We start from the raw sequence: 21,542 nt of genomic DNA, 5'->3' as shown, positions 1-21,542 counted from the left end.
AATAAAACTGTAAGCTGTCAATAACATGTTCTAGATGTTGTACTCAGATCAGAGAGATCATGAGGGCTGGAAAATACAGTTTACAGTAAAGTAAAGTAAGTAAAGGTTATTTGTAAAGGGCTTTCTAGACCAGGGTCACAAATCACTTTAACAATCACAAGACAATACACAGTTAAAATATATACTATAAAAGGTCAAGACACATAAGACAGGAGTCGTGTGAAGAACCAGAATTCCTTTTTAATTGATCCTGAAAGAAACTGGCAGCCAGTGAAGAGTTTTAAGGATCGGAGAAATGTGAGTTCTTCTACTAGAGCAGGTCAGAATTCTTGCTGCAGAGTTTTGTATGAACTGCAGGCGAGACAGATTCTTCTTGTTTAGACATGAAAATAAACTGTTATAATAGTCTAAACGAGAAGACACAAACGCACGGATTATAAGATCCAGTTAGTGTTGTGACATCATTTTCCTAATACATTTATACTTTATATGCAGTGCATTTTTTCAGTCTGATATTGTCTATGTTGGTATTTTCACAATCTTTTCATTAGTTTTAATCTTTTTTTATTGGTTGCAGTGATTTCCAGTTATGTGTTAAAACAAGTTCTTCTGGACCAGATGGAAATAATCCAAAAATATGAGCAGCAAGGTCAGGTTCGCCGTAATCTCCGTGAACCACTTCATCCTGCGAGTGAAGCCGGACAAAGAGACGTCAATTAACGAAGTTGAAGTGAAAGTCAAAGAGGCTTCGGAAAACTAATGCATCTCTAAAGACCTTTGAAGAGAGAGTTGACGATGAAACGACTTTGGAGACTCGGGGCAGGTGTCTGCGGCTCCTGCCAGAGGCCCCTCAGCAAAATCTGCTACTTGCATCACAAACACTCAACAATATTAAATTGCAGTTTTAGGAGCTTATTTGACTGCTTTGTTTCCATGGCAGCTGCGGCGGGGAAGTCGATTCAGTGTCTTAAAGACTTTTAATCCCTGAACAAAAGTCTGCTCAAGTGTGATTTGGCCAAACTACTTGCTACTCAAACAATCTCTCTGCAGGTACGTCTCAATATTTGAAGAGTTGTGTCCATACGTCAAACACATGTAGGTTTAAAAAACATTGTTTTCATTAAAATAAATTAAAAAACAATAGACCAAACTTTATTAAACATTAACACACACCAGCCGTCATCTCTAATCGTGTCATTCGTACATGAGTCGAGTGCTGTATTTAATAAAGAAGAATATTTCATCTGTATTTAATCTTTTCTCGTCATTAAAAATGTCCTCAATTTGAAGTTACATTTCTCGAACTACACAACAAAGCTTGTATTTATATTAACTTTGAATACTCGAGGATCGAAGTGACCGATGGTATTTCTTTAAGGTCTTTGAGGGATTTGTTTAATAAAGTCTTTTCACTTAAAGTTGTAACAGGAAAGTTGTGTAAATCCAGCTTTAACATTACTTTGATTAAAGTTAACAGTCATCTGACAATGCGTTACTTTTGAATAGATGTACTGCTGTCAATCATTATTTGAATCATTATGATCTGTAGTTAATTTAAAACTTTAAAACTAAATTCAATGAAGCATCTTCATAAAGTTGTGTATCGTTTTAATCAGATGCGGTCATTTATATTCTACTGTATTTGAGAATAGTCCAAACCTTTAGTTTTACTAGCAGAACTGAATATTGCCCTGATTTTTGTTTTGTCTAAATCTTAAGTGAAAGTCATGGCCCGGGGACCAAACCTGGCCCACCAATTCATTTTATGTGGCCTGCCGGTCGGTTCACCCAAAATTAATGCTCATTAATGTTCATGTTCCTTTAAATATCTTCAAGCGTTAAGATAAGGAACTTAGATCATTGATTTAAACAATTAAAACTAAAATTAAATTAAAATAAAACTGAGGTTGAAAGAAAAACGAGGGATGGAGCCGATGAGACAGTTTAGGCTCTTTGTATATTTTTCTCTACATCACTAAACAATAAAAATGAAATATATTTTCTATATAAAGTTTTGTCAGTTAACAAATTAAAAAAAATAATTGAACTCAAGAAATGGACAAACATAATTTATTGACAATTGATTATTTATTGCGATAACAAATGATAAACACTCCACTACAAAATTATATAAATATCTGCTCTATCGTACAATCTTTACATATACATTATGTACAAATTAAAAAGGCTATAGAGGATAAAAATAGAGGACGAGCCGACGGCTCTACGACGGATACATTTTTAAGTCAGAAGTGGATTTATGAAGGATTACGTTGAATAGTAAACTGTGATACATCTTATGGAATCATCGTGGGATTCAAAACAGTTGCTGCAAAACACAAATACAATATCTAAGAGGATTTTTGTTTATGTGCACGGAGACATGTGTACAAATGTGAGCAGAGTGATCTTTAAACAATCCTTTAAAGTAAATGTTGAATCAGCCAGATAAGTACGAGAAGAACAATTGAAGAAGACTTGTGTTTTTGTCTGCAGGGAAGAGTTTGGCAAACGAAAGAGTCTTTAAAACGGGTCTAGAGGAAGATTTTAGCTCCAAAGTGCAGCAGTGCTTCGAAATAGGTGATTTAAGAGTGGGATTATGTTCAGTCAGTCGCTGGAGGTAGAAGTAGAGCATCTGAATTCAAAGTTAAATCAGGAAAAACCTGTTGGTTCAGTCTTGGGTCCAAACATTTGAGTGTAATGTTGTGTTTTTCTTTGTCTGTTTGTCATGTTTACACTAAGAGAGAAGAGTCACGTGTTGTCCTGGTCGACTAAGCTGGTTGATCAAGAGTTCCTGCCGAAGAACATATTTTCAGTCAAATCTTCTCCTTCACTCGTAAGAAACGTACATTCAGATCCAGTTTGAGGTTCTTGGACGGATCTTGGCAACGGTCCAGTGATCCCTCGCTTCACGTTCTCGAGGAGAAGTTGATTCCAGACACCATCTTCTGGATCTTCTCTTCGTTCCTCAGGATGTTGGACTTGACGGCACAGATCTTGTCCTGCTGGTCTTTGATCAGCTGATCCAACTCAGCCAGTTCTGCCCGGAGAGGCTCGATCGCCTGATTGGTCGCTCTGAAGCGAAACAAAACGTTATTAGTCGTTATCGATTAACATTTTCACTATTTATTGTTCACAACTATAATTTAAATTTAGGTCATTCATTATTTTTTGACCAGATCCTCTCCTGCCAACTATGGTCTAATGTTTTTATTTATTATTATCTTAAATAATATAGTACTTTTATTAATGTCTTGTTATAAATGTTTATTGTTGTTGATATATTTAGAATTATAGTTTTGTTTATTATTTTTATACATACATTATTAGTTATAAGTATTGTTATTTTCAATGCATTTATCATAGTTTGTGTTATTATTATTTTTAATTAATGTACTGCTGTAACAACTAGAACTTCCACAATGTGGAAAGAATAAAGAAATGTAAAACAATTTGGCAATTTTGTCTGATATTTAACACATTGTGGCCATAAGATATTACCTTATATTCCATTAACAATCTAAGCTTTAAACCTTTGAATAAACCTCAGACGTAAAGAAAATAAAGTATTTTTTTTGTGAACAAACCATAACCATACAAGACTCTACGTAAACAATGGTGGCAACGAATGTAAAACCGATTAAACGTGGTCCACGAAACTTAAAAACACATTTCTGTGCCTCAGATTTAAACAGGCCAGCATTAAGATAAAAACATCTACGGTGCGTTCAATAGTGTGGGACAAATACAATTCACAGTGTCATTCAAAGTCATGTCAGTGAACATAATTGTCTCAAATGTGGAATAAGAAATAAAAATAATAATAATAATGTTCAGCCCCAACACGATCTTCTCACCTCTGTTCCTCCATCAGCGTCTGCGCATGATCCTTGTTCTCCCTCCTCCAGGTCTGTAGCTCCGCCTGCATGGCGTCCATGTCCTCCTGGATGTAGTCCATGATCTTGCCCAAGGGCAGGGTGCTGCGGCAGACCGTCTGGATGGAGGCGCGCAGACGCTCGATCTCCCGCGTCACCAGCTCCCTCTCCTTCCTCCGAGCCGCTTCAGACACCAGGGTCTGTGAGTGCAGATGGTGTTCAGTGTCGTGACCGAGATGTGAATAACAAGTGTCTATAATATTTCCTTTCAGACCTGGTCGAGGTGTGACATCATGAATGCTGCATAATTACAGTCAGAGTAGAACTGACAACAATTACATTTGATTATTGTATTAACTCTAAATACAACTTGATTCAATTCCTAATTCAGGGTTTTTTTCCCCCATTTGTCTTTAAGTTCTCATGTCCCTCAAAACATTTTCGGTAAATACTGTGATAATATTTTTAATATTTTATTTGAATGAAAGGTTTATAAATATTTTATAGTGATAGTTTGGTTTATTTAATGTATTTAATGCTTCTTTTTTTTTACATTAAAAAAAAAAGAAATTCCATCATATTTCGGCTCTTCTCTTTTGGATTGACTCAAAGGAAATTTAATTAAACTTTAATTAACCTTTATCTATAGAATGAGAAAGGAGTGAATGATACATAAAGTCAATTGCTTTACATTTAAACATTTTTTAATAGAAAGCACGATTTATATCGTTAAAAAGGGGATTTATCTAGACTTACAGTGTAAAATTTGAAGATGTTTTTTTCAAAATAAAAAATATATTAAACTTTGGGTCATTCAAAAATGTATGTCTTCCTATTTACACATTGAAACAGAATTAATATCCTTAAATACTTCTTAAAAACAGTGAATCCTTCATGAGATTCCAAGACATTCAGATTCCAACATGAAACAGAACCTCCTGGTTTTGTTCTACAGACAAAGTCAAAGACCTTCTACCACAGTGGTCTTCAAACAACGAGGCTACGCGTATTTGTGTAGTTTATGTTTTATCGTTTATTCATGTCTGAAAGGTGTTTTATTTTGAAAAAAGACCTGATGTTATTTGAAGTTATACCTGTGGCACTTTCAGCTTCCTTCATTTTTTTTTTCTTAAATGGCTGTAAACTAGAATAATTTGTAAAACAAAAAAAACTCTTTATGGGACAATGTTATGGAGCACCTGCTGGTTCAGCAGTTTTTTATCTGCCTCAGCAAGTCTGGTTTATTCAAGAACGCCTCCATTAACCTGGTCTATGATGTAAAAGGTCTTGGTAACTCTAATGTACGAGATTCCTCAACAAGAAAGACTCGTATGTTTTGTCGACATTTTTAGAATTCTTTTTTTATCAAACGACACAGAAGTGTTTTTCACGAATCCATCCGTTGACCGTGTTTGCATTTTTTGCCAGACCCTGAAAACACGACGAAGCTCCGCGAGGAATTCTACCTTCGCCTGCAGAGGCTCAGGTTTCCTCGCGCACCAGAGCCTCGCTGCAGTTAGTGGTTTAGGGTTTCAAGGCTAAAAATGTCACAAACGTGTCTGTGTGTGTGCGAGACTTCAAACGCTTGGCTGGATGGTTTTTCGGTAAAGTCAGGGATTTTGGTACTTGTGTGTGGTTGGGGGGCTTAGGGGGGTTAGGGGGTTTTGGGGGGGCTCCCTTGATGGCACGAGGGAGGGGAAGGTATCAGCGCAGGACCTCCTTTGGCAGCAGCAAACTTGAGGATGTTTGTTCAGCTGGACTTAGCGAGGCCTTCAGACTGTGGAAGTGTGTGTGCGATGAGAACACACTCAACACCGCAGCATTAAAAGCCGTGCACGCACACACACACACACACACACACACACCTACGGTGGACCGACATCCCCCTCTTGCACTTTGCTCTTGTTTATTTTAGTAACAGGCTGTGGCAGTGGGTTATTTTACTACAGTATTAAGTAACAACCAGCACACTTAAGAGCCGCTTTCAACTTCCAACTGTGGCTCCGCAGACGGGAGCACCTGCCCTTGGCCGGGCAGCGGGAATCGAACCCGTCACAAACCAGAGCCCAAACACGGCGACGCCTGACGGTTCTTATCGAGGCCCTGATTTAAACAAACCTCATGGCTGAGTAAACACTCGCCCGAGAGCGTGACGCGACGAGACCACACTGCAGAAATGACATCAAACATCTAGTTTTCAGACTAATTTCTGTCCCTCGCTGTTAGTTTTCTTTTTTAAAAAGGGTAGTAGTGTGTGAGGCAGACAAGGTGGGTGGCTTTTCCAGCGCGAGCCCCCCCGCAGCTAGGCAAACACTGGTCTGCCTGGTCGCAGTTCAGAAAACACGACCCGGACCAGGATTTATGTCTTGGTCCTGTTAGCTGTAGCAGATCCCTCAACTCAGTCGTCACCTCAGAAGTCTGTCCTATCTGTATTTGCTCAGTCACAGCAGGTATAAATCACAACTTCATGGGGGGGGGGGTTGATAGGTGATTCTCCCGGTATCCCCCTTTTTCGTAAATACAAGTAGATAATTTGGACGTGAAGGCCGTGGGAAACAAATGAAAGTCACCAAGGAGGCCTAATCTTATTTTTTAGATGTACATGTTGGAGATGGGCTGTGCAAAGAAACTAAATAAAATACAATTTTAATTGAAGTTGCACTACTTTAACACTAGGGGAACCAGAAACATTCAAATAGAACAGTTGTCACTACATCACAACCATATTGTGGGTGGATCGCATGACATTAAAAAAAACAATCTGCCCCTCATCCACCAGGTCACTTGAGTGATCTAAAGGGCAGTAAGTCGGACGACAACTTATTCAGACACTAACCTAAAATTGCAGCGGCTTTTTCTGGTATTTTTTTCCCCATTTCGATTTGAATTTTGTATTCATTCTGTAATACCTATCTAGAACTTTATTCACATTTATAACATGGTCTGGGAAATCTATGTTTGGGAAGTCAATAACTATTACTTACTTAGTCTACCAGTTAGAAAATAAACCAATAGGCTGTCAATTAAAACATCCGATTTTGGAGTTTCAAAGTTTGCTGGATTAAACCAATGAAATGTTCTTGCATCAACCCAAATCACTGAAAAGATTCCATTGGAGTAAAAACTCGACCAAAAAATGTAGATAGTTTATAGTGTTGTGCAACATTGGCTTGGCTCATGTAGTAATTCATGGCATCTCAATATACACTGTAATTCTAAATCATTTAAAAATCAACTGTTTTGCAGTTTGTTTTAATCATTTGTTTTTTTAATGAATAGTTTCGACATTGAAACATCCATTGTGTAATTCACAAAACCTAAATTATGCATTTAAAGGCACGGGTTTCATAAAATGATCTCTTTACTTTCGCAAAATATCTCTTTAACGCATAAAATAATCTATTCAAAGAAGAAACATTATAAATTCAATTGGATTGTTTGCATTTTGATCTTGATTTGTGTGCGATAAAACTAAACACTCATTTTAAACATCATTGCACAATTACTCTCATTTCCATCCAACTTTAACAAGGTCTTTGTACAAAAATAAACAGTACATTCTAGTTGAAGGTTTAAAGTATCCTTGAGTTTATGAAACATCTCACAGTAAACGTGGATGAAAGACTCTCAAGTATGTTTTGATTAAAGAAAAAAAAAAAAGTTTATTTCTATTGGCAAAAATCAGTCTGGACCGAGTAGAAAGTGTGAGGTGTGAGTGAGACTCATCTGTCAAACCACCTCGGGTCCAAATCAAACACTCTGCTTCTCATTAGGTTTTATACATGCAGTGATGCTGGTGCCCACCAGGAGGCACCCTTGTGCGCATGCATTCTAAACCAGCTCCTCAAAAGGGTAGATCTATTTTTCTTATAGACTAAAAAAAAACACACTCTACAGTGACCAACACGATGCATGATGGATGAAGTGTTTATGTGGGATGACAAGCAGAATACACAGGTTAGTGTATCTAAGAAAAAAATGACTTATATTTGCAAAAGAAGAAACGTGGGCTGTTTAGAAAGACGAGGGGGTTCCCTGGAGCAAGTATTTATATTCCCGACAATTCTTCAGAAGGAATTCTGGCCCTTCTCTTCCACGACTCTCTCCTTCAACAGCCTTCCATTTGTGTGCCTCAGCGTTTATTTATACATTACAAACCTTCATCAAGCCTAATTTGATGGGGCATAGGGAATAGAGGGGCGTAGGGGGGGGGGGAGAAAGAAGTACACCAAGAAATCTTATGAAAACGCAGCTGCTGCAAACGGCCGAATCTGTCCAAATAAAAAGAGAGAAATTGTAGAATAATATACAACGCTGCCGAGGGGTCAGGAGAAAAGGTCATCCTCATAAATATACAACAAAATTCTTGGGCGCGCACACACACACACGGGCAAAACACAATCAGCAGACTGTTGTAGAGCAGGTTTGTGCTGCTGTTTACAAAAGCCAAATCCTTTTCCTTCCATTTAAATGACAGCAATTACAACAAAATGCTCTTTTTTTTTTCAATCATAACACAGTTGATTCTCTACTGGGAGGGATCCTTGACTGACTCATTCTTTTAAACATTAGATCTTGTAGAATGAGTTTTGGCAGCTGAAATGTTAAACCTGCCTCGGCCACATCCAACGAGGAAGCTCAATATTTACATTTTTGACCCGCCGTGTTATACCATGATTGCACGAAGAAGAAGAAGAAAAGTCTCCATTAAGTTGACCTCGCTACACTTTCATGTCAGGAAGGAAGTCATTATAGTTCTTTATACAGCTGAAGAGGCAAGGCCAATAATGATGGAGGGGGGGGGGTCTGATCAGTTCCTGTCTGCAGACATACCTGCCCTAAGCTGCCCCTGCAGAACCAGAACCATCGACTCAAACCTTTGGAAATTGAGATGCTGGTATTAAGAAAATTGGGACGATGCCTACAAGGCCACGATCATGTTACTCAAAAGTATCAGTTTTTTTTTTAAATAAACAACCGTTTGTCTGCACATTAAAGTTGACAAGTTACAGAAATCTGCAAAGCAATTATCATCGTCTCCAAAGCTCCCATTTGTTCAATTTGTTGGCCATTAGTATCCGGTTTCATAAAGTGAAAATGAGCCGTTTTTATTCATTTTCATCCCCCTTTTCACTCCTTTCACTAAAATATTTTTGTTTTAAGGAATATACAAGGAGACTGATAAGCACTCAACACAGAATAGAAGATGGTTTTATCCAAAACTAGTCTCTACACATGCTGGATTAGAACTGGCAACCTTCTACCTGTGATTGCAGAAGCTGCACAAGATTTAAGGACTTGTTTGATCAGTAGAATACATGAAAAATATTAATGAAGAGTTCTATGCAAAATGATTATCTATACAATATAACCAAGTACAGCAGTCTCTCATTCATTGAGGGGGTTCTGAAAACCCTGCTTTAAAATTAAAACTGCCATTTAATTTTTCACTTGTTAAATATAATTACATTCATTTCAACTTGAAAACACAGCCTTGCACTTGAGGCACAATCGCTCTTAACAACCTCGTCAGTAATGGTGACCTGAAGAGCTCCCATAATGCTTGGCCGCCCAGCCAACCAATGACATCCGTTTCTTTTATACATATGAAATAAAATATGCAACATGAAAATGGCTCCAATATTACGATCTTAAATTAATAAAATTAAGTTGTTCGTCTTTATGAATGTCAACAGGACACAAACAAAACAAAAAAATTTTTTTCTAAACAACAAAAAAACCATTACATTTCAATTCTGAACAATTCCTTTTTTGTTGCTGCAGCCTCCCAGTTTGAAAAAAAAGGCGAGACATGTGAATAAACTTCATCACTTGCACCTAATAAAAAACATATTAAAAACTAGGGTTGTAGACAATGTTCACAGCTACAGTTCTGGCCAATAGAACGGCAGACTTTCCGCACAAGCGACGGTCCAAGGCAGGTCGTCCATCAGTCGAGGTGGTCAGTAAGAATGCTTCGCTGAACGAGACCACCCAAATCAGACAGACAGTGCTATAGAGCAAAGTCAAAACTATATCAATGATTCATAACTCAAATAACAATGAATTCGGACCTAGACCACCAGAAACACAATGGGCGACTGTCTAGCTAAGATCCTGTGCATGAAGGTGACGGCAAATGTGCAGGTTTTTTTTAACACCCATTCATGGGAAAGTAAGAATGAACCGGCAACACGATGATGGATATCCAAGGTTCTTATTTTGATATATTTTTTTTAAATGTCATTAAGGAAAAGTAGCCAACTCCAGACATCTAATATCAGTAGTGTGTGGTCTGTTTCTTGCCAGCCTATCAGACCTTCAGCACCACTGAACAGGAACATTTTTGTGGTTTCAGGGCAGTGCAATTACACCTCTAGACTACATTTGTTTACCTCTTTCTTCTCATAATAACCAGCGCTGTAACAGCAGTCTCGTCGTGGTTCAATGTTTGCTAAACAACTTCTGATAATGATGACTTTTTTTTTTTAAACTATAAACCAGGAATAGGGTCTGTGAGGAGTGAGTAAACAACGCCCTCTATCGGAGGAAAATGAGCATTACCTGGTCTTTAGTTTTCAGCGAGGTAGGTAAGGATTCGTAGTCCTTCTTGGTCTCTAGAATCTTTTTAACAAGACCTCCTACAAACAAAGACAAATATTAAAGAATTTCCTATGTAAAACCATATTAAAATGATGTTTAAAAATAAACAAATACCATGTTCCTCTTCTCCATTCATCTCTGGTACAGGCTCCTGTCACACATAGAAACAAGTTATTGCTTCAGCTTTAGCATTCCATTGAATTGAAATACACGAGCAGTAAATACCAGCTCCTTCTCAGGAACCTCTGGCGGCGATAGAACAGCTTCCTCTACGAGAAACTGCTTATCGTCGTCCTCTTCGTCCTCTGACAGCTTCGTCCCATCAAGAATGACAGGTGCAGGAGTCTTGGCACTGGAAACCCTGGACAAAGTGTGTCGACGGATGATTAATACGTGGATTTGTACATGTTTAAAAGTGAGCCTGTCAGGCAATAAACTTTTATGGAAATGGTTAAAATGTTATGTAGGATAAAAAACACAAAGAGGTTCCTTCATTCACCTTTTGAAAATCTATGAGGTCATAAATAACTTAAATCCATGAAGGGAATCTTCCCGACAACTGTTCTAGTGCCAGTCAGTAGTAACCCTAAACCATCCTGTTAAGACTTTGCTTGAATATCATATTTGAAAATGTAAATATAGCCGTTTAGTAAAGATGCGGCGTTTAAGTTGCCAATATCTTAAAGTAAAATATAGTTATACATTTTAAATATTATCACAAATTATTTAAACTAAACTAGTTTGTTATTATTTTGTGTTTTATTCATTTTATTGACTAAATAAAATAATTAGCAAAGCAGAACGTTGTTCCTTGTGAAGAAATAAACACTGTTAAATTAAACCATGAAACTCATATTAAAACAGTACTAGGTAGGATTAAAAATATCTGGCTTTGATCACAATACTAGTAACAATTGATCTGTATCTGGTGGTCAGCCATAGCAGAAAATAAAAAACACGACTTTAAAATGAGTTTTTGCCTAAAAGTGTAGATACATATCAGCTGTTAGTAATGTACAGTAACTCTAATTTTATATTGAAAAAACTTTGGGTCCAAAGATATAATATAGAAAAATAACAGTCATGTTTTAATTAATGTTGCAATTGTAGGTTTTTAGATCAATAGTAAATCACCTTTCAGCCGCTGTCGCTTCACTGCCACTCTCCTGTCGCTTGAGTCGAGGGGGTGCAGGGCGAGCACTGCTGGGCCTGGATGTTCTCCTGCTACAGTAAAAACAACACAGATTATTTAGACCAGCCTACTGTACTTATGATAGACATAAAGACATTGACATGATATTATGATGACATTGATGCACTAATGCCAACAGACATGACCTTTTTTTTCTTTAATAAACCACTTTCTTATGTTTTTTTCAAGTGACCTTTGGATTAGCTTCATGTTATCATTGTGGATTCTTAAAAAAGTCGAGTGCAGTGAACCCTCAACAGCTCTAAACAAAACCTATGGTGCATTTATCCCACTAACGTGGGTTGATCAATTCCACATTATACATGGCTTTTACTTTGCCACCCTCTAGTGGCCAAAAGTAATGCAAAAAAATTGTAAGTAAGTAAGTTTTATTTGTATAGCGCTTTTACAGACCAGGGTCACAAAGCGCTTAGACAATCAAAACAATACTCAATAAAGTAAATATTTTAAAGGTATTAGATTTATGTTGCTGCATCTTCTCGATTGATTGCAAATAAAAAATGTAGTAAAGATATTTGGTATTTTAATGGTATAAAATATTTTGTTTCAGTTCACCACTTTTCTATGTATGCATTCATTCAAAAATCAAATATGAAACATTATAAAGGCTTAATAATCAACTTTAACTATACAATAGCAGAACATTTAGATTTTCCTACTTCCATACTTTTGTTTTTACATATTTAAAGCCTTAAAAATATTGTTTTAAAATTAAAAATAGTAAAGCTTCATTTTTTTGTGCAGCTGAAACTACTTTATATGCATTATGGAAATTCCTAAATCCGTTTTAACAGGTGTAGGATGTTTTCTCAATGAAAAATGTGTAAGAAAGAATCTTCGCCGACATGTCAACAGACCTGGAGGGAACGTCTGAAGGTACCGAGGAGCTCGGAATATCGCCATTTTCTTGAGTGATGTCTTTATGCATCGGTGGAGGCTCTCCTTCTGTTGGAACATGAAAACACGCAGGTTTTAGATTTGGGATCACATATTTTGTGGGTCAACCTCTTATTACTAAAGGGTGTGAAAACAAATCCCACTTGCAAGAGGACACCTACCGATATTTTCAGAGCCCACTAGATGGCAGTATCTACTGTATATTCTGTTGCTTTGTGTTAGCCTAACATCTAATGTCATTTTTTTTTTACTTAATTCAGATTTATAACCTTTGACCTATGAAATAACTCAAGCCATTTAATTGTCACTTAAACAATAAATTATCTTTTATCATATCATATTTCTGGATCTCGTCACAACCCAGTACAGCACAGGTTTCAAAGACACATTCATGCATTTTCAAAACAAGCCTTTGCTGCTGGGTCTTAATTTAGGAAATGGAATCAAAAACCATCCACAAGCAGACCAGCAACCATTGACTACAGGCGGTGAGAGCACTTACCTCCCTCACTGTCAGAGTCATCTGTAGACAACAGACAAAAGATGCTTCAACTGAAACATCGTCCACAATAAGCAGTAATGCTTTCAGTCCCAGGATCACCAAGAGGTGCAAACGTACCTTGATCTCCCAGTTTAGGTCTCCTCCTCTGTCCCTTTGCAGATGAAGGTCTGGGTATTCTCGCAGGACTGTCAGACTATGAAGATGAAAGAAGTGAAAATGCGATGTCAGCAAACAGTTCACCAACTAGACCATGAACTATGACCGAGTTCAATTTTAGGAATGTCCAACAATGACGAAAAGATGATTTAACTTTCCAAAATGAAGCAATATAGAACATTCATTCATTCATTTCGATTACTGCTTCCCTTATCTGCAAAGGTTAAATTAAAACTATGCAGGAAATGTTGTTGTTGTTTTCCTCCCCAATTGCATTATTATTATTGAAGAAAATTAATGCAATATACTTAATTGATCGTTTCTAATTCTCGGATTTTACCAAAGAAAATCAGGTGAGATTTTCAACTTAAACACTGGTGGTACTAGTTGAAAAGAAAATGATTGTGTGGCAAAATAACAGTAAATTCACCAATTTTCCATTGTTGCGCAAGAAATATTGAACTTAGTTCTAGTAAGTTTAGAGAAATGTTTTTGAACACTACTCTGGAAAGAAAGTGAATGAATGTATAAAGAACTAAACCACTTAAGGTATAAATACTGCAGCCTACGACATAAGCAGAAATACAGTTTGCATCAGACATCTAAAGTTCTAACTACAATTCTAACTGATAGTAAGAAAAAGGAATCAAACAGGGTTAAGTAGATTTAAAGGATAATGAAATTTAAAGTGAGTACAGAAACGCTCTAAATAGAACTTTAATGAGGAAAGCATCATCAGCACGAACAGGACATTACCTGGTCGTCCACGGTCTCTGAGGGCTGAACGTACAAATATAAGGAGTTAAAATACTACTTGCAAAAAGTGAACCCAGCAGTCAAGCCTAAATCATCTACGGTTTACTACAAGTTAAGAGCTCCAAGCTCTTGCTAACTACGTTCCAAGACTGATGCTTAAAGCAATTACCTCCGTTAGTTGCATTGTTTCCTTAAACAAAATAAAAGAGTTTCAATGAATCTGTGGCCGGACCGTTAAAAAATAATTATCATCTACTGGTTCAGTTATAGTGAAGACTTACCGCTGGCACAGTTTTGACAGGTTTGCTCAACTCGTCTGGAGTGACTTTTTGCTGCGACTCGTCCGATAGCTTCACCTGAAACACAAACATAATCGTTTAATCATTTCATGCACGAGATCAACTTAATTGTGGTGAGTTTAAATACCTTGCTTGGCCTCTCTGCACTTCTCTTTCTGTCCTCCGAGTGTTGCTCCTTCTCCTTCTCCCGCTCCTTTTCTCTCCCTCGTCGTTTTTCTCTATCCCTCTCTTTGTCCTTGTGTGAATCCCTTTCCCTCGTCTTATCTCGATCTCTGTCTCTTTTCTTATCTTTTTCTCTGTCTGTGTCCTTCTCTCTTTCCCTTCCTCGGGCTTTATCCTTTTCTCGGTCCCGTTCACGATCTCGACTTTTGTCTTTATCGCCGTCCTTCACAGGCTTGCTGTGGCGATGCTTGTCGGTGTGTTCTCTGTCCCGTCTGTGCTCTTTCTCCCCGTCTCTCCGTCGACTTTCCACTTCTTTTGGCTGCTCCGTGTCCTTCTGGTCTCTACTGCCGCTTCGCTCTATCGTCGTCTTCTTCTTCTCCTGCGGCTTCAGCAATAAAAAAAAAAACAAACAATAAGCTTGATGTGACACAACTTCAAAAGTGTCCTGAAGACTCTGACCTCTCGGTCTACATGCCGAGCCTTGTTCTCCTTGTCCTGGGACCTGGAGGAGGAAGCTTTGGTTTTGGTGTCCACCTTTTCTCCGGTCAGTACTCGCTTTACTGCGTCTTCACTGGATATCTGCAGAGTCAAGATCATTTTTACAGGGATGCTAACGCTAAAGGCGAGTTTAATTCAGGACTTTGTCGATACCATTTGAAATCACACGCAAGATCAACTAGACAATTATCCAAAATAAAAAAATAATAAAATACATCACAGTAATTACATAGTTTTAGAGAAAATTGACCCAAAAGCTTATTTGAAAATCAAATAAACATTAATTTGTAGTCAACTGAAATACTTTTCTTTGACTGGCTAATTAAAAAATATATATTCCTGCACAAAATACATCATTTCTCGTAGAGATCAGCTATCAATTTATTAATATTATTTTTAATTATAATAATTCATTTTACCAGAGATTTTCAGAAATGAAAACAACAATCTCTTACTAAGAGACTTGAGTGTTTACATACTCAAGACTTTTAAAGATGTTAGTCAAGACATTTTATTGCCAATTAAGGAATCATTTGTAGATTCATGAATTTTTTTTAGGACTTGCAGTGGGCGGGGCTTAATCCATTTTTCCAATGTTAATATTTCAATGAAAAGAGTTTTGTACAAACATACTGATGAGTACAATAGAGGTCCGAGGCGCATAAATGAAAACATTGGATGCCCTTAAATGAGGATCTGATTGTCAACACTGTCATCTGCAAGATTTGACTCATAAATATTTGTATACAAGTTACAAATTAAACTACATGGCTTCCATTGAAAAAGTTATTAAAAAGAACATACATTTTATTAGTTAGTAGTATAATTACCCAATTTTTTAAAGGAGATCTTCAGAGGGATTTAATAAAGTAAGTAAGTAATTTGTATTTATATAGCGCTTTTCCAGACCAGGGTCACAAAGCGCTTAAACAATCAACACAATACTCAATAAAGTATATACTTTAAAACACAGAGAACAACACAGGAGTTCCAGAAAATCAAGGAAAAGCCTGAACAAATAGAAATGTCTTAAGATGTTTTCTTGAAGGAGTCATCAAGCGCAAAATCCATCCATCTATAAGATTATTTGTTAGTCTTTCAAGCCAACTTCAATATTATCCAGAAGGAATAAAGTTAAGCACAACGAATAGTCCAGAAGGTGGCAATATTAGAGATTAAGAAAATTTTATGTTGAAGTAAAAGGTAAAAGAGATTTCATGGCAGTAAAAGACTGAAGAGAGTAGGTATGGATGCTGAAGTGAAGGTGAAAATACTAACCTTGTTAAGGCAACATTTGGCAATGACCTGCAGCAGCTCGTTGGTTTTCTCGGGCTCGTGTCCGGCCACGATGCGAGCCGGCTTCACCGTTAGTGACTCGCCACTAACCAGCATCACCACGTCTATTGCTTTCTGAAGGAAGGCCATCTTGGTGTCCTTGTCCTGCATGGAGGAGGAATCAAGTGACGTCAGGCCTCGGTTGGTCAGTCAGAGTACATTTACAATTTAGAGTCCATGTTGAATTTTTATGGATGTTTCTAAGACTTTAAAAAACTGTAAAATAACTTGATGGACCAAAAGAAACTTGGGTATAAAGACGGAAGATGTAAAGGGTAAATCCACACGCCAAACATAAATCAAAGATCATGGATCATTTGAGATATAGCCTTTGTCATTGTGGGAGATCACACTTGGACGACAACGAAGTATGACAGAGTTAGAAGACATGATACTTTAAAACCGGATTCAAAAATTAGGTCAGAGGATTACATAAACACATTACCTTCACATTGTCTGACTTCATTTCATTGTCTCCGTACAGCCCTTTCATGAAGCCCGTTGTTCTGATGACCTGAAAGTGGATCACAAGGATAGAACAAACGGGTATTAAGATTGATCGAGAAAACTAATATACCTGCTGTAGACAAACACATGATCAGTCTAAATACTCGTAGTTAAAACATTCATTATTTTGGTTCATCATTAAAAACAAGATTATTGTCAGGACTAAGTCTCAGTATCCCAACAATTTCTCGTGACTTCTGTAGTAAGTATAATAAAGTATTTGGTTGCAGAATTATACCAACATTTTTATATTGAATTTAAATGGCTACAAATTTTAAAATATGTAATTCCGAAGGTTATTTTTTAAAATTATTGGAATTCAAATATCAAACTGTGAGAATATCCAAAATATTGAATTCAATTATTCAATAAAAAAATATTTTTACCATTCAATATTCAAATAATGGAGTTACATTATTCAATAAAAATATATTTATAAATTATAGAAATAAGATTAAACAATACAAAAATCCAAAGATTAACCCTTGGGTTATTTCAGAGTAAAGAGAGGCAATACAAGGGATACTACAAACACATTTGTTTTTCAGACCTTCGGGTCACCTTGACCCCGAGATAACACAAGGGTTAAAAAAAAATACAACATTTCAACCATTCAATATTGTGATAGTACCGATATACTTCCATACTTTGAAACAAATGTCAAACTATTACATAGCCATCTGGTGCTGTCAGAGGTAATCACAAGTAAAGTCTTGACCTCTGCGACACACAACTCTGTCAAATATGCATGAGGCTACAGTGAAATGTTACTGGAGCTAAGCGGTGTCAGATGAGAACCCAGCCGGTGGTGTTTAGAGGTGCGAAACAGATTCACCTGCGCATGACACTGTGTCTCTAAAGTATGTGTTAGCGTGCGTTGCTGCCCTGTGATTTAAGTACTTACTCATTTATTCTTACGTTTAATGGTCCGTTTTTAATAACATTGGATTATAGATTTATTTAGGAAATTACAAGCAAAGATCACTCTTTATTATGCAAATTAATTAAAAATTACCAAAACAAAACTTCTTCCCGTGATAGAAATGAGCAGTTTTTAAGATTCAAATGAACTTTTGCATTTGCTCATTTTAAAAGTATTAGTCTGTATTTGTGAATAAAAAGATGAGTTGGAGAAAGTCAATAAGACCTGGGCTTTCATAACTTGCGAGGATTAGCTAGATTAATAAAACCTTTATCATTTCAATCCGTACAGGCTTTGAGTCACGGCTTTCTCGTTCATTTTGATATAATCACATGCAAAGTTATTGCTTGATTTCAACATCAATCACCCAGAGACGGAGAGATCAGTCTTAGATAAGGCTTGAGGGTGTAAAGACTTCACAAAAACATTTGATCTCATGTTTTTCTTGAATTAGTAACATTTGAAATCATGAAGAAGTGTTTGAGAAGAAAAGGATCCCACCGAAGAATTAAGAAATTTTCACTTTGATGTTTTGTTTCTATAGAAAATAATTGCAAGTGTATTGCATGTGTATGAGAAATTTAAAAGACACTGTGTTGAGCATTAAATTGAATTCATTAAATAAAAACAGGGAAGGGAGGCCAATATTTTATCCCATACTACATGACATGAGTTAACCCTTATAACAACAAACACTAAAAGATCTACAGTATATTCATAATTAATCTAGTTTTATTTGAGGATATTTAAAACAAAGAGTGCTTTTCTAGACCAGGGTCACAAAGCGCTTTAACAATATTTGATCGGTTTAGTGCTTCTCTGGTAAACATTTAGATCGGGCCACGTTGAAACAAACAGCTAATATTTGCAAATAAATTGTTTATTTATTAGTTTGCTTCATGGATTTACTCTGGGCACTCAGAGTTCCTCTCACGTATGATTAATAATAATCTTAAAATGTCTATAGATGTGTGACTGCCAAACTGCCAAATAAGCAGCTGAAAAATCAATGAAGAAAATACATTTCAAGGAGTTAACATATTCTGCTATTAACAATATATACCCGTGTTCGTCTCACTAAAGATTGGTGGGTGATCTTAAAAGATTCATGAAGTGAATGAAAGGTATCCAGATAAATGGTTTCCGTGTTTGACGTCAGGCTCTTCATCACCTCCACTGCATAGATCCAGCATCCTTCAACTTTACTGAAGTTGTCTCAAAAATGGCAGGTTCAATCTTTATGCATTAATAACTTGAATATGACACTTTGGGACAAAGATCCTAACTCTTTCTTGTCCCAGCTACATGCTCCATTGACTGCAAGCACACTTGAAACTTATTTAGTTCAGGTAAAATACGCAGATCTCTGTGCAGATAGCAGTGAGACGGTGTTCAAGGGACCATCCTCAAACGGAGGAAAGGTGGAAAAGGGTTGACTTCTTTTGATACGTTTCTTTAAACTCAGTCACTTGAACAAAGAGAACCTTGTTATGGTTTTACTAAACTTGTTTCAAATATCCACTTTCAATCTTATTAGGGAATATTTTCATGTAATATTTAATCAATATTTTGAAATGACCCCTTAACTACTGGTAGAGAACCTCCCTGTGAAGTTACTAAACTAGTTACTTTTTCAGATTTCTCACTTGAAAATGTTGTAGAATATTTACATGCAATATTTTCCAAACATTTCTATGATAACTTGTTAACTATTACTCTAATGAGCACTAAATGTTGCCCTCTTATAAAGAACCTTACACTTAACACTTGTTAGTTTTACAAATTTACTTTCGAAATCATTTAAAAGGAATACGAAATTATCATTTTTACTTCTAAATTGGAGGTGTAGTACACAGTTTTTTTTAAGAGTTATTATTTAAAAACTAGGGAGAGTATAGGAAAGAATCTAGCGTTACAATGCATATAACAATACAAGGGCAACAATACAATATATTGCGATACTGTAGGAACATTTATACATTTGTAGTATTGTCCGAGTACTCGGCTTATGCGTTGCAGAATTTACAGACCACTTGACTCTTGATGAAGTCGTAACTGCTAAAAATATGCGACAGAGGAAGTAATGACAGAAGTATATTCGCAACCCATAAAACAAATATGGCGCAAATATAATTATTCTATTTAACACGTACTTTGAAATAGAAATCATAAAAGTAAGTAAGTATGTAATGGTTGTGAACAAACTATGGTAACACATAAAATATGATTTACAAGCCAAAAGTGAAAAATAATCCATACAGTTCTGTCAAAAATCGATAAAGAACTGTGGAAAAAATATGGGGATATATCGCCATATCAAAAACATACAGAGGTTGATTGAGATCTTGGGGAAATTGTCCATAGGCATGAGAGTGTGTGTGAATGGTTGTCTGTCTTTGTGTTCCCTGCGACAGACTGGCGTCCTGTCCAAGGTGTCCCCTGCCTCTCGCCCAATGAAACTGGAATAGGCTTCCATGACAACGGTAAGGGTTAAAGCAGTAGAAAATGAATGAATGATGAATATCTTCTAGACTCCTAGTATAGTTACTTCAATGCTGATGCAACACATTTTACTTAATGTGCATTTCTCTTAATTTTTACAGCACACACACACACACACACACACACACACACACACACACACACACACACACACACACACACACACACACACACACACACACACACACACACACACACACACACACACACACACACACGATTGTCATTTAATAGGAAACACATTTCCTTGAACACAGTGTAAGTAAGTGTAAGTCGCATCATCCTCTTGAGAAGGCACCTGTCCAAAGCTAAAGTTAGCTTCCCAGCAACAGAACACACAACAAAGCCTCCATGACATCCATGTTGACTCTTATTTTTTATTATATTTCGTGACGAGTAACAGAAGACTTTAGTTTAATAGTGACTCCCGCCAATTTATGTCGTTTGACGACTGCTAGCCAAGTTTGCTAAGTGATGCTAACTAGCTACTTAGTTCTCCAACACTAGCTGGAGCTTAAAACTAGTGACATTCTAACCTCCTAACCTGCTGCTAAACACTAGTAAACACACGTTAAAACACTAACTTCAACACTCACCTCGCTGAATATGTCGTGAAGGTACAGAAACGGAGGTTTGCTCAACAGTTTCTCGGTGAGCGGCGGTTTCTTGATGACTTTACCGAGCGTGTCCTGCGTCCTCCTCACCACCGCCTCGTTCATGACGATGCAAAAAGCCGAGTGTGGTTTCTGGAGATCCTCGGGAAGCAGCGAGAAGTCTCTCTCTTGGAGGAAGAAGAGGAGAAACAACTCTGTGGCCCTGAAGCCTCGTTGCTATGTCAATACTTTTTCAATCCCACAGTGCAACAGCGGTGAGGACGGCGCATGCGCCGAGGGGTTTCCCGTTGCCACGCACCGCTCGTGTCCATGGCAACCGCTAACACTCGATGGACAGATTGATGGATATAATGATAGATTTGTGTTCATCCCTAAATGAGATGGACCAAAATAACTGTTTTATATATATATATAAAGTACTGTTTTTTATACTAATTGACTGTTTAGAAGAGCAAACGTGGTTTGATGTAAATACATATTTTAATATAAAGAAAGCTACTTGTATTGTGTTTAGAATATAATCAATATCAGTCCTGTACAAAACTAAGGATATCTTGAATCACAAAAGTCTACATTAAATTTGCTGCTCACTGATACATCCTTTTTAAGCTTAATGTGTGGACAAATGGGGATCAATGTTCAAAACCCACATTGGTAAAATTGTTTTACTATAAAAGAAAAATAACAGCCATACGCATTCA

General features: G+C 36.9%; 1 protein-coding gene across 6 annotated transcripts; it reads right to left on the bottom strand.

Moving 5' to 3' along the window:
- Positions 1-2,099: 2,099 nt before the first annotated feature.
- ift54 (intraflagellar transport 54) lies at positions 2,100-21,062 on the bottom strand. 6 transcript variants are annotated; one of them, XR_015713173.1, is made up of 16 exons: positions 20,824-21,062; positions 16,742-16,810; positions 16,240-16,401; positions 14,923-15,042; positions 14,429-14,848; positions 14,284-14,358; positions 13,208-13,283; positions 13,091-13,111; positions 12,549-12,636; positions 11,613-11,702; positions 10,704-10,839; positions 10,593-10,629; positions 10,440-10,516; positions 3,858-4,075; positions 2,850-3,075; positions 2,100-2,794 (listed from the first exon to the last, which is right to left on the bottom strand). XR_015713173.1 is itself a non-coding variant. In XM_087803857.1 (15 exons), the coding sequence occupies exons 1-15, from the start codon at positions 20,944-20,946 to the stop codon at positions 2,910-2,912; spliced, it is 1,878 nt and encodes a 625-aa protein (XP_087659983.1). In that variant the 5' UTR covers positions 20,947-21,062; the 3' UTR covers positions 2,100-2,909. The 6 variants fall into 6 exon arrangements, 5 of the variants coding, with proteins under 5 accessions (XP_087659983.1, XP_087659984.1, XP_087659985.1 ...); XM_087803857.1 differs by having other exon boundaries at positions 2,100-3,075; XM_087803858.1 differs by having other exon boundaries at positions 2,100-3,075; positions 11,613-11,699.
- Positions 21,063-21,542: the final 480 nt, after the last annotated feature.

Source organism: Callionymus lyra, chromosome 12 (assembly GCF_982586985.1).
Source record: "Callionymus lyra chromosome 12, fCalLyr1.hap1.1, whole genome shotgun sequence".
NCBI lineage: Eukaryota > Metazoa > Chordata > Actinopteri > Syngnathiformes > Callionymidae > Callionymus > Callionymus lyra.
Note: the sequence above shows the minus strand (reverse complement) of the source record. Positions and strands in the feature narration are given on the sequence as shown.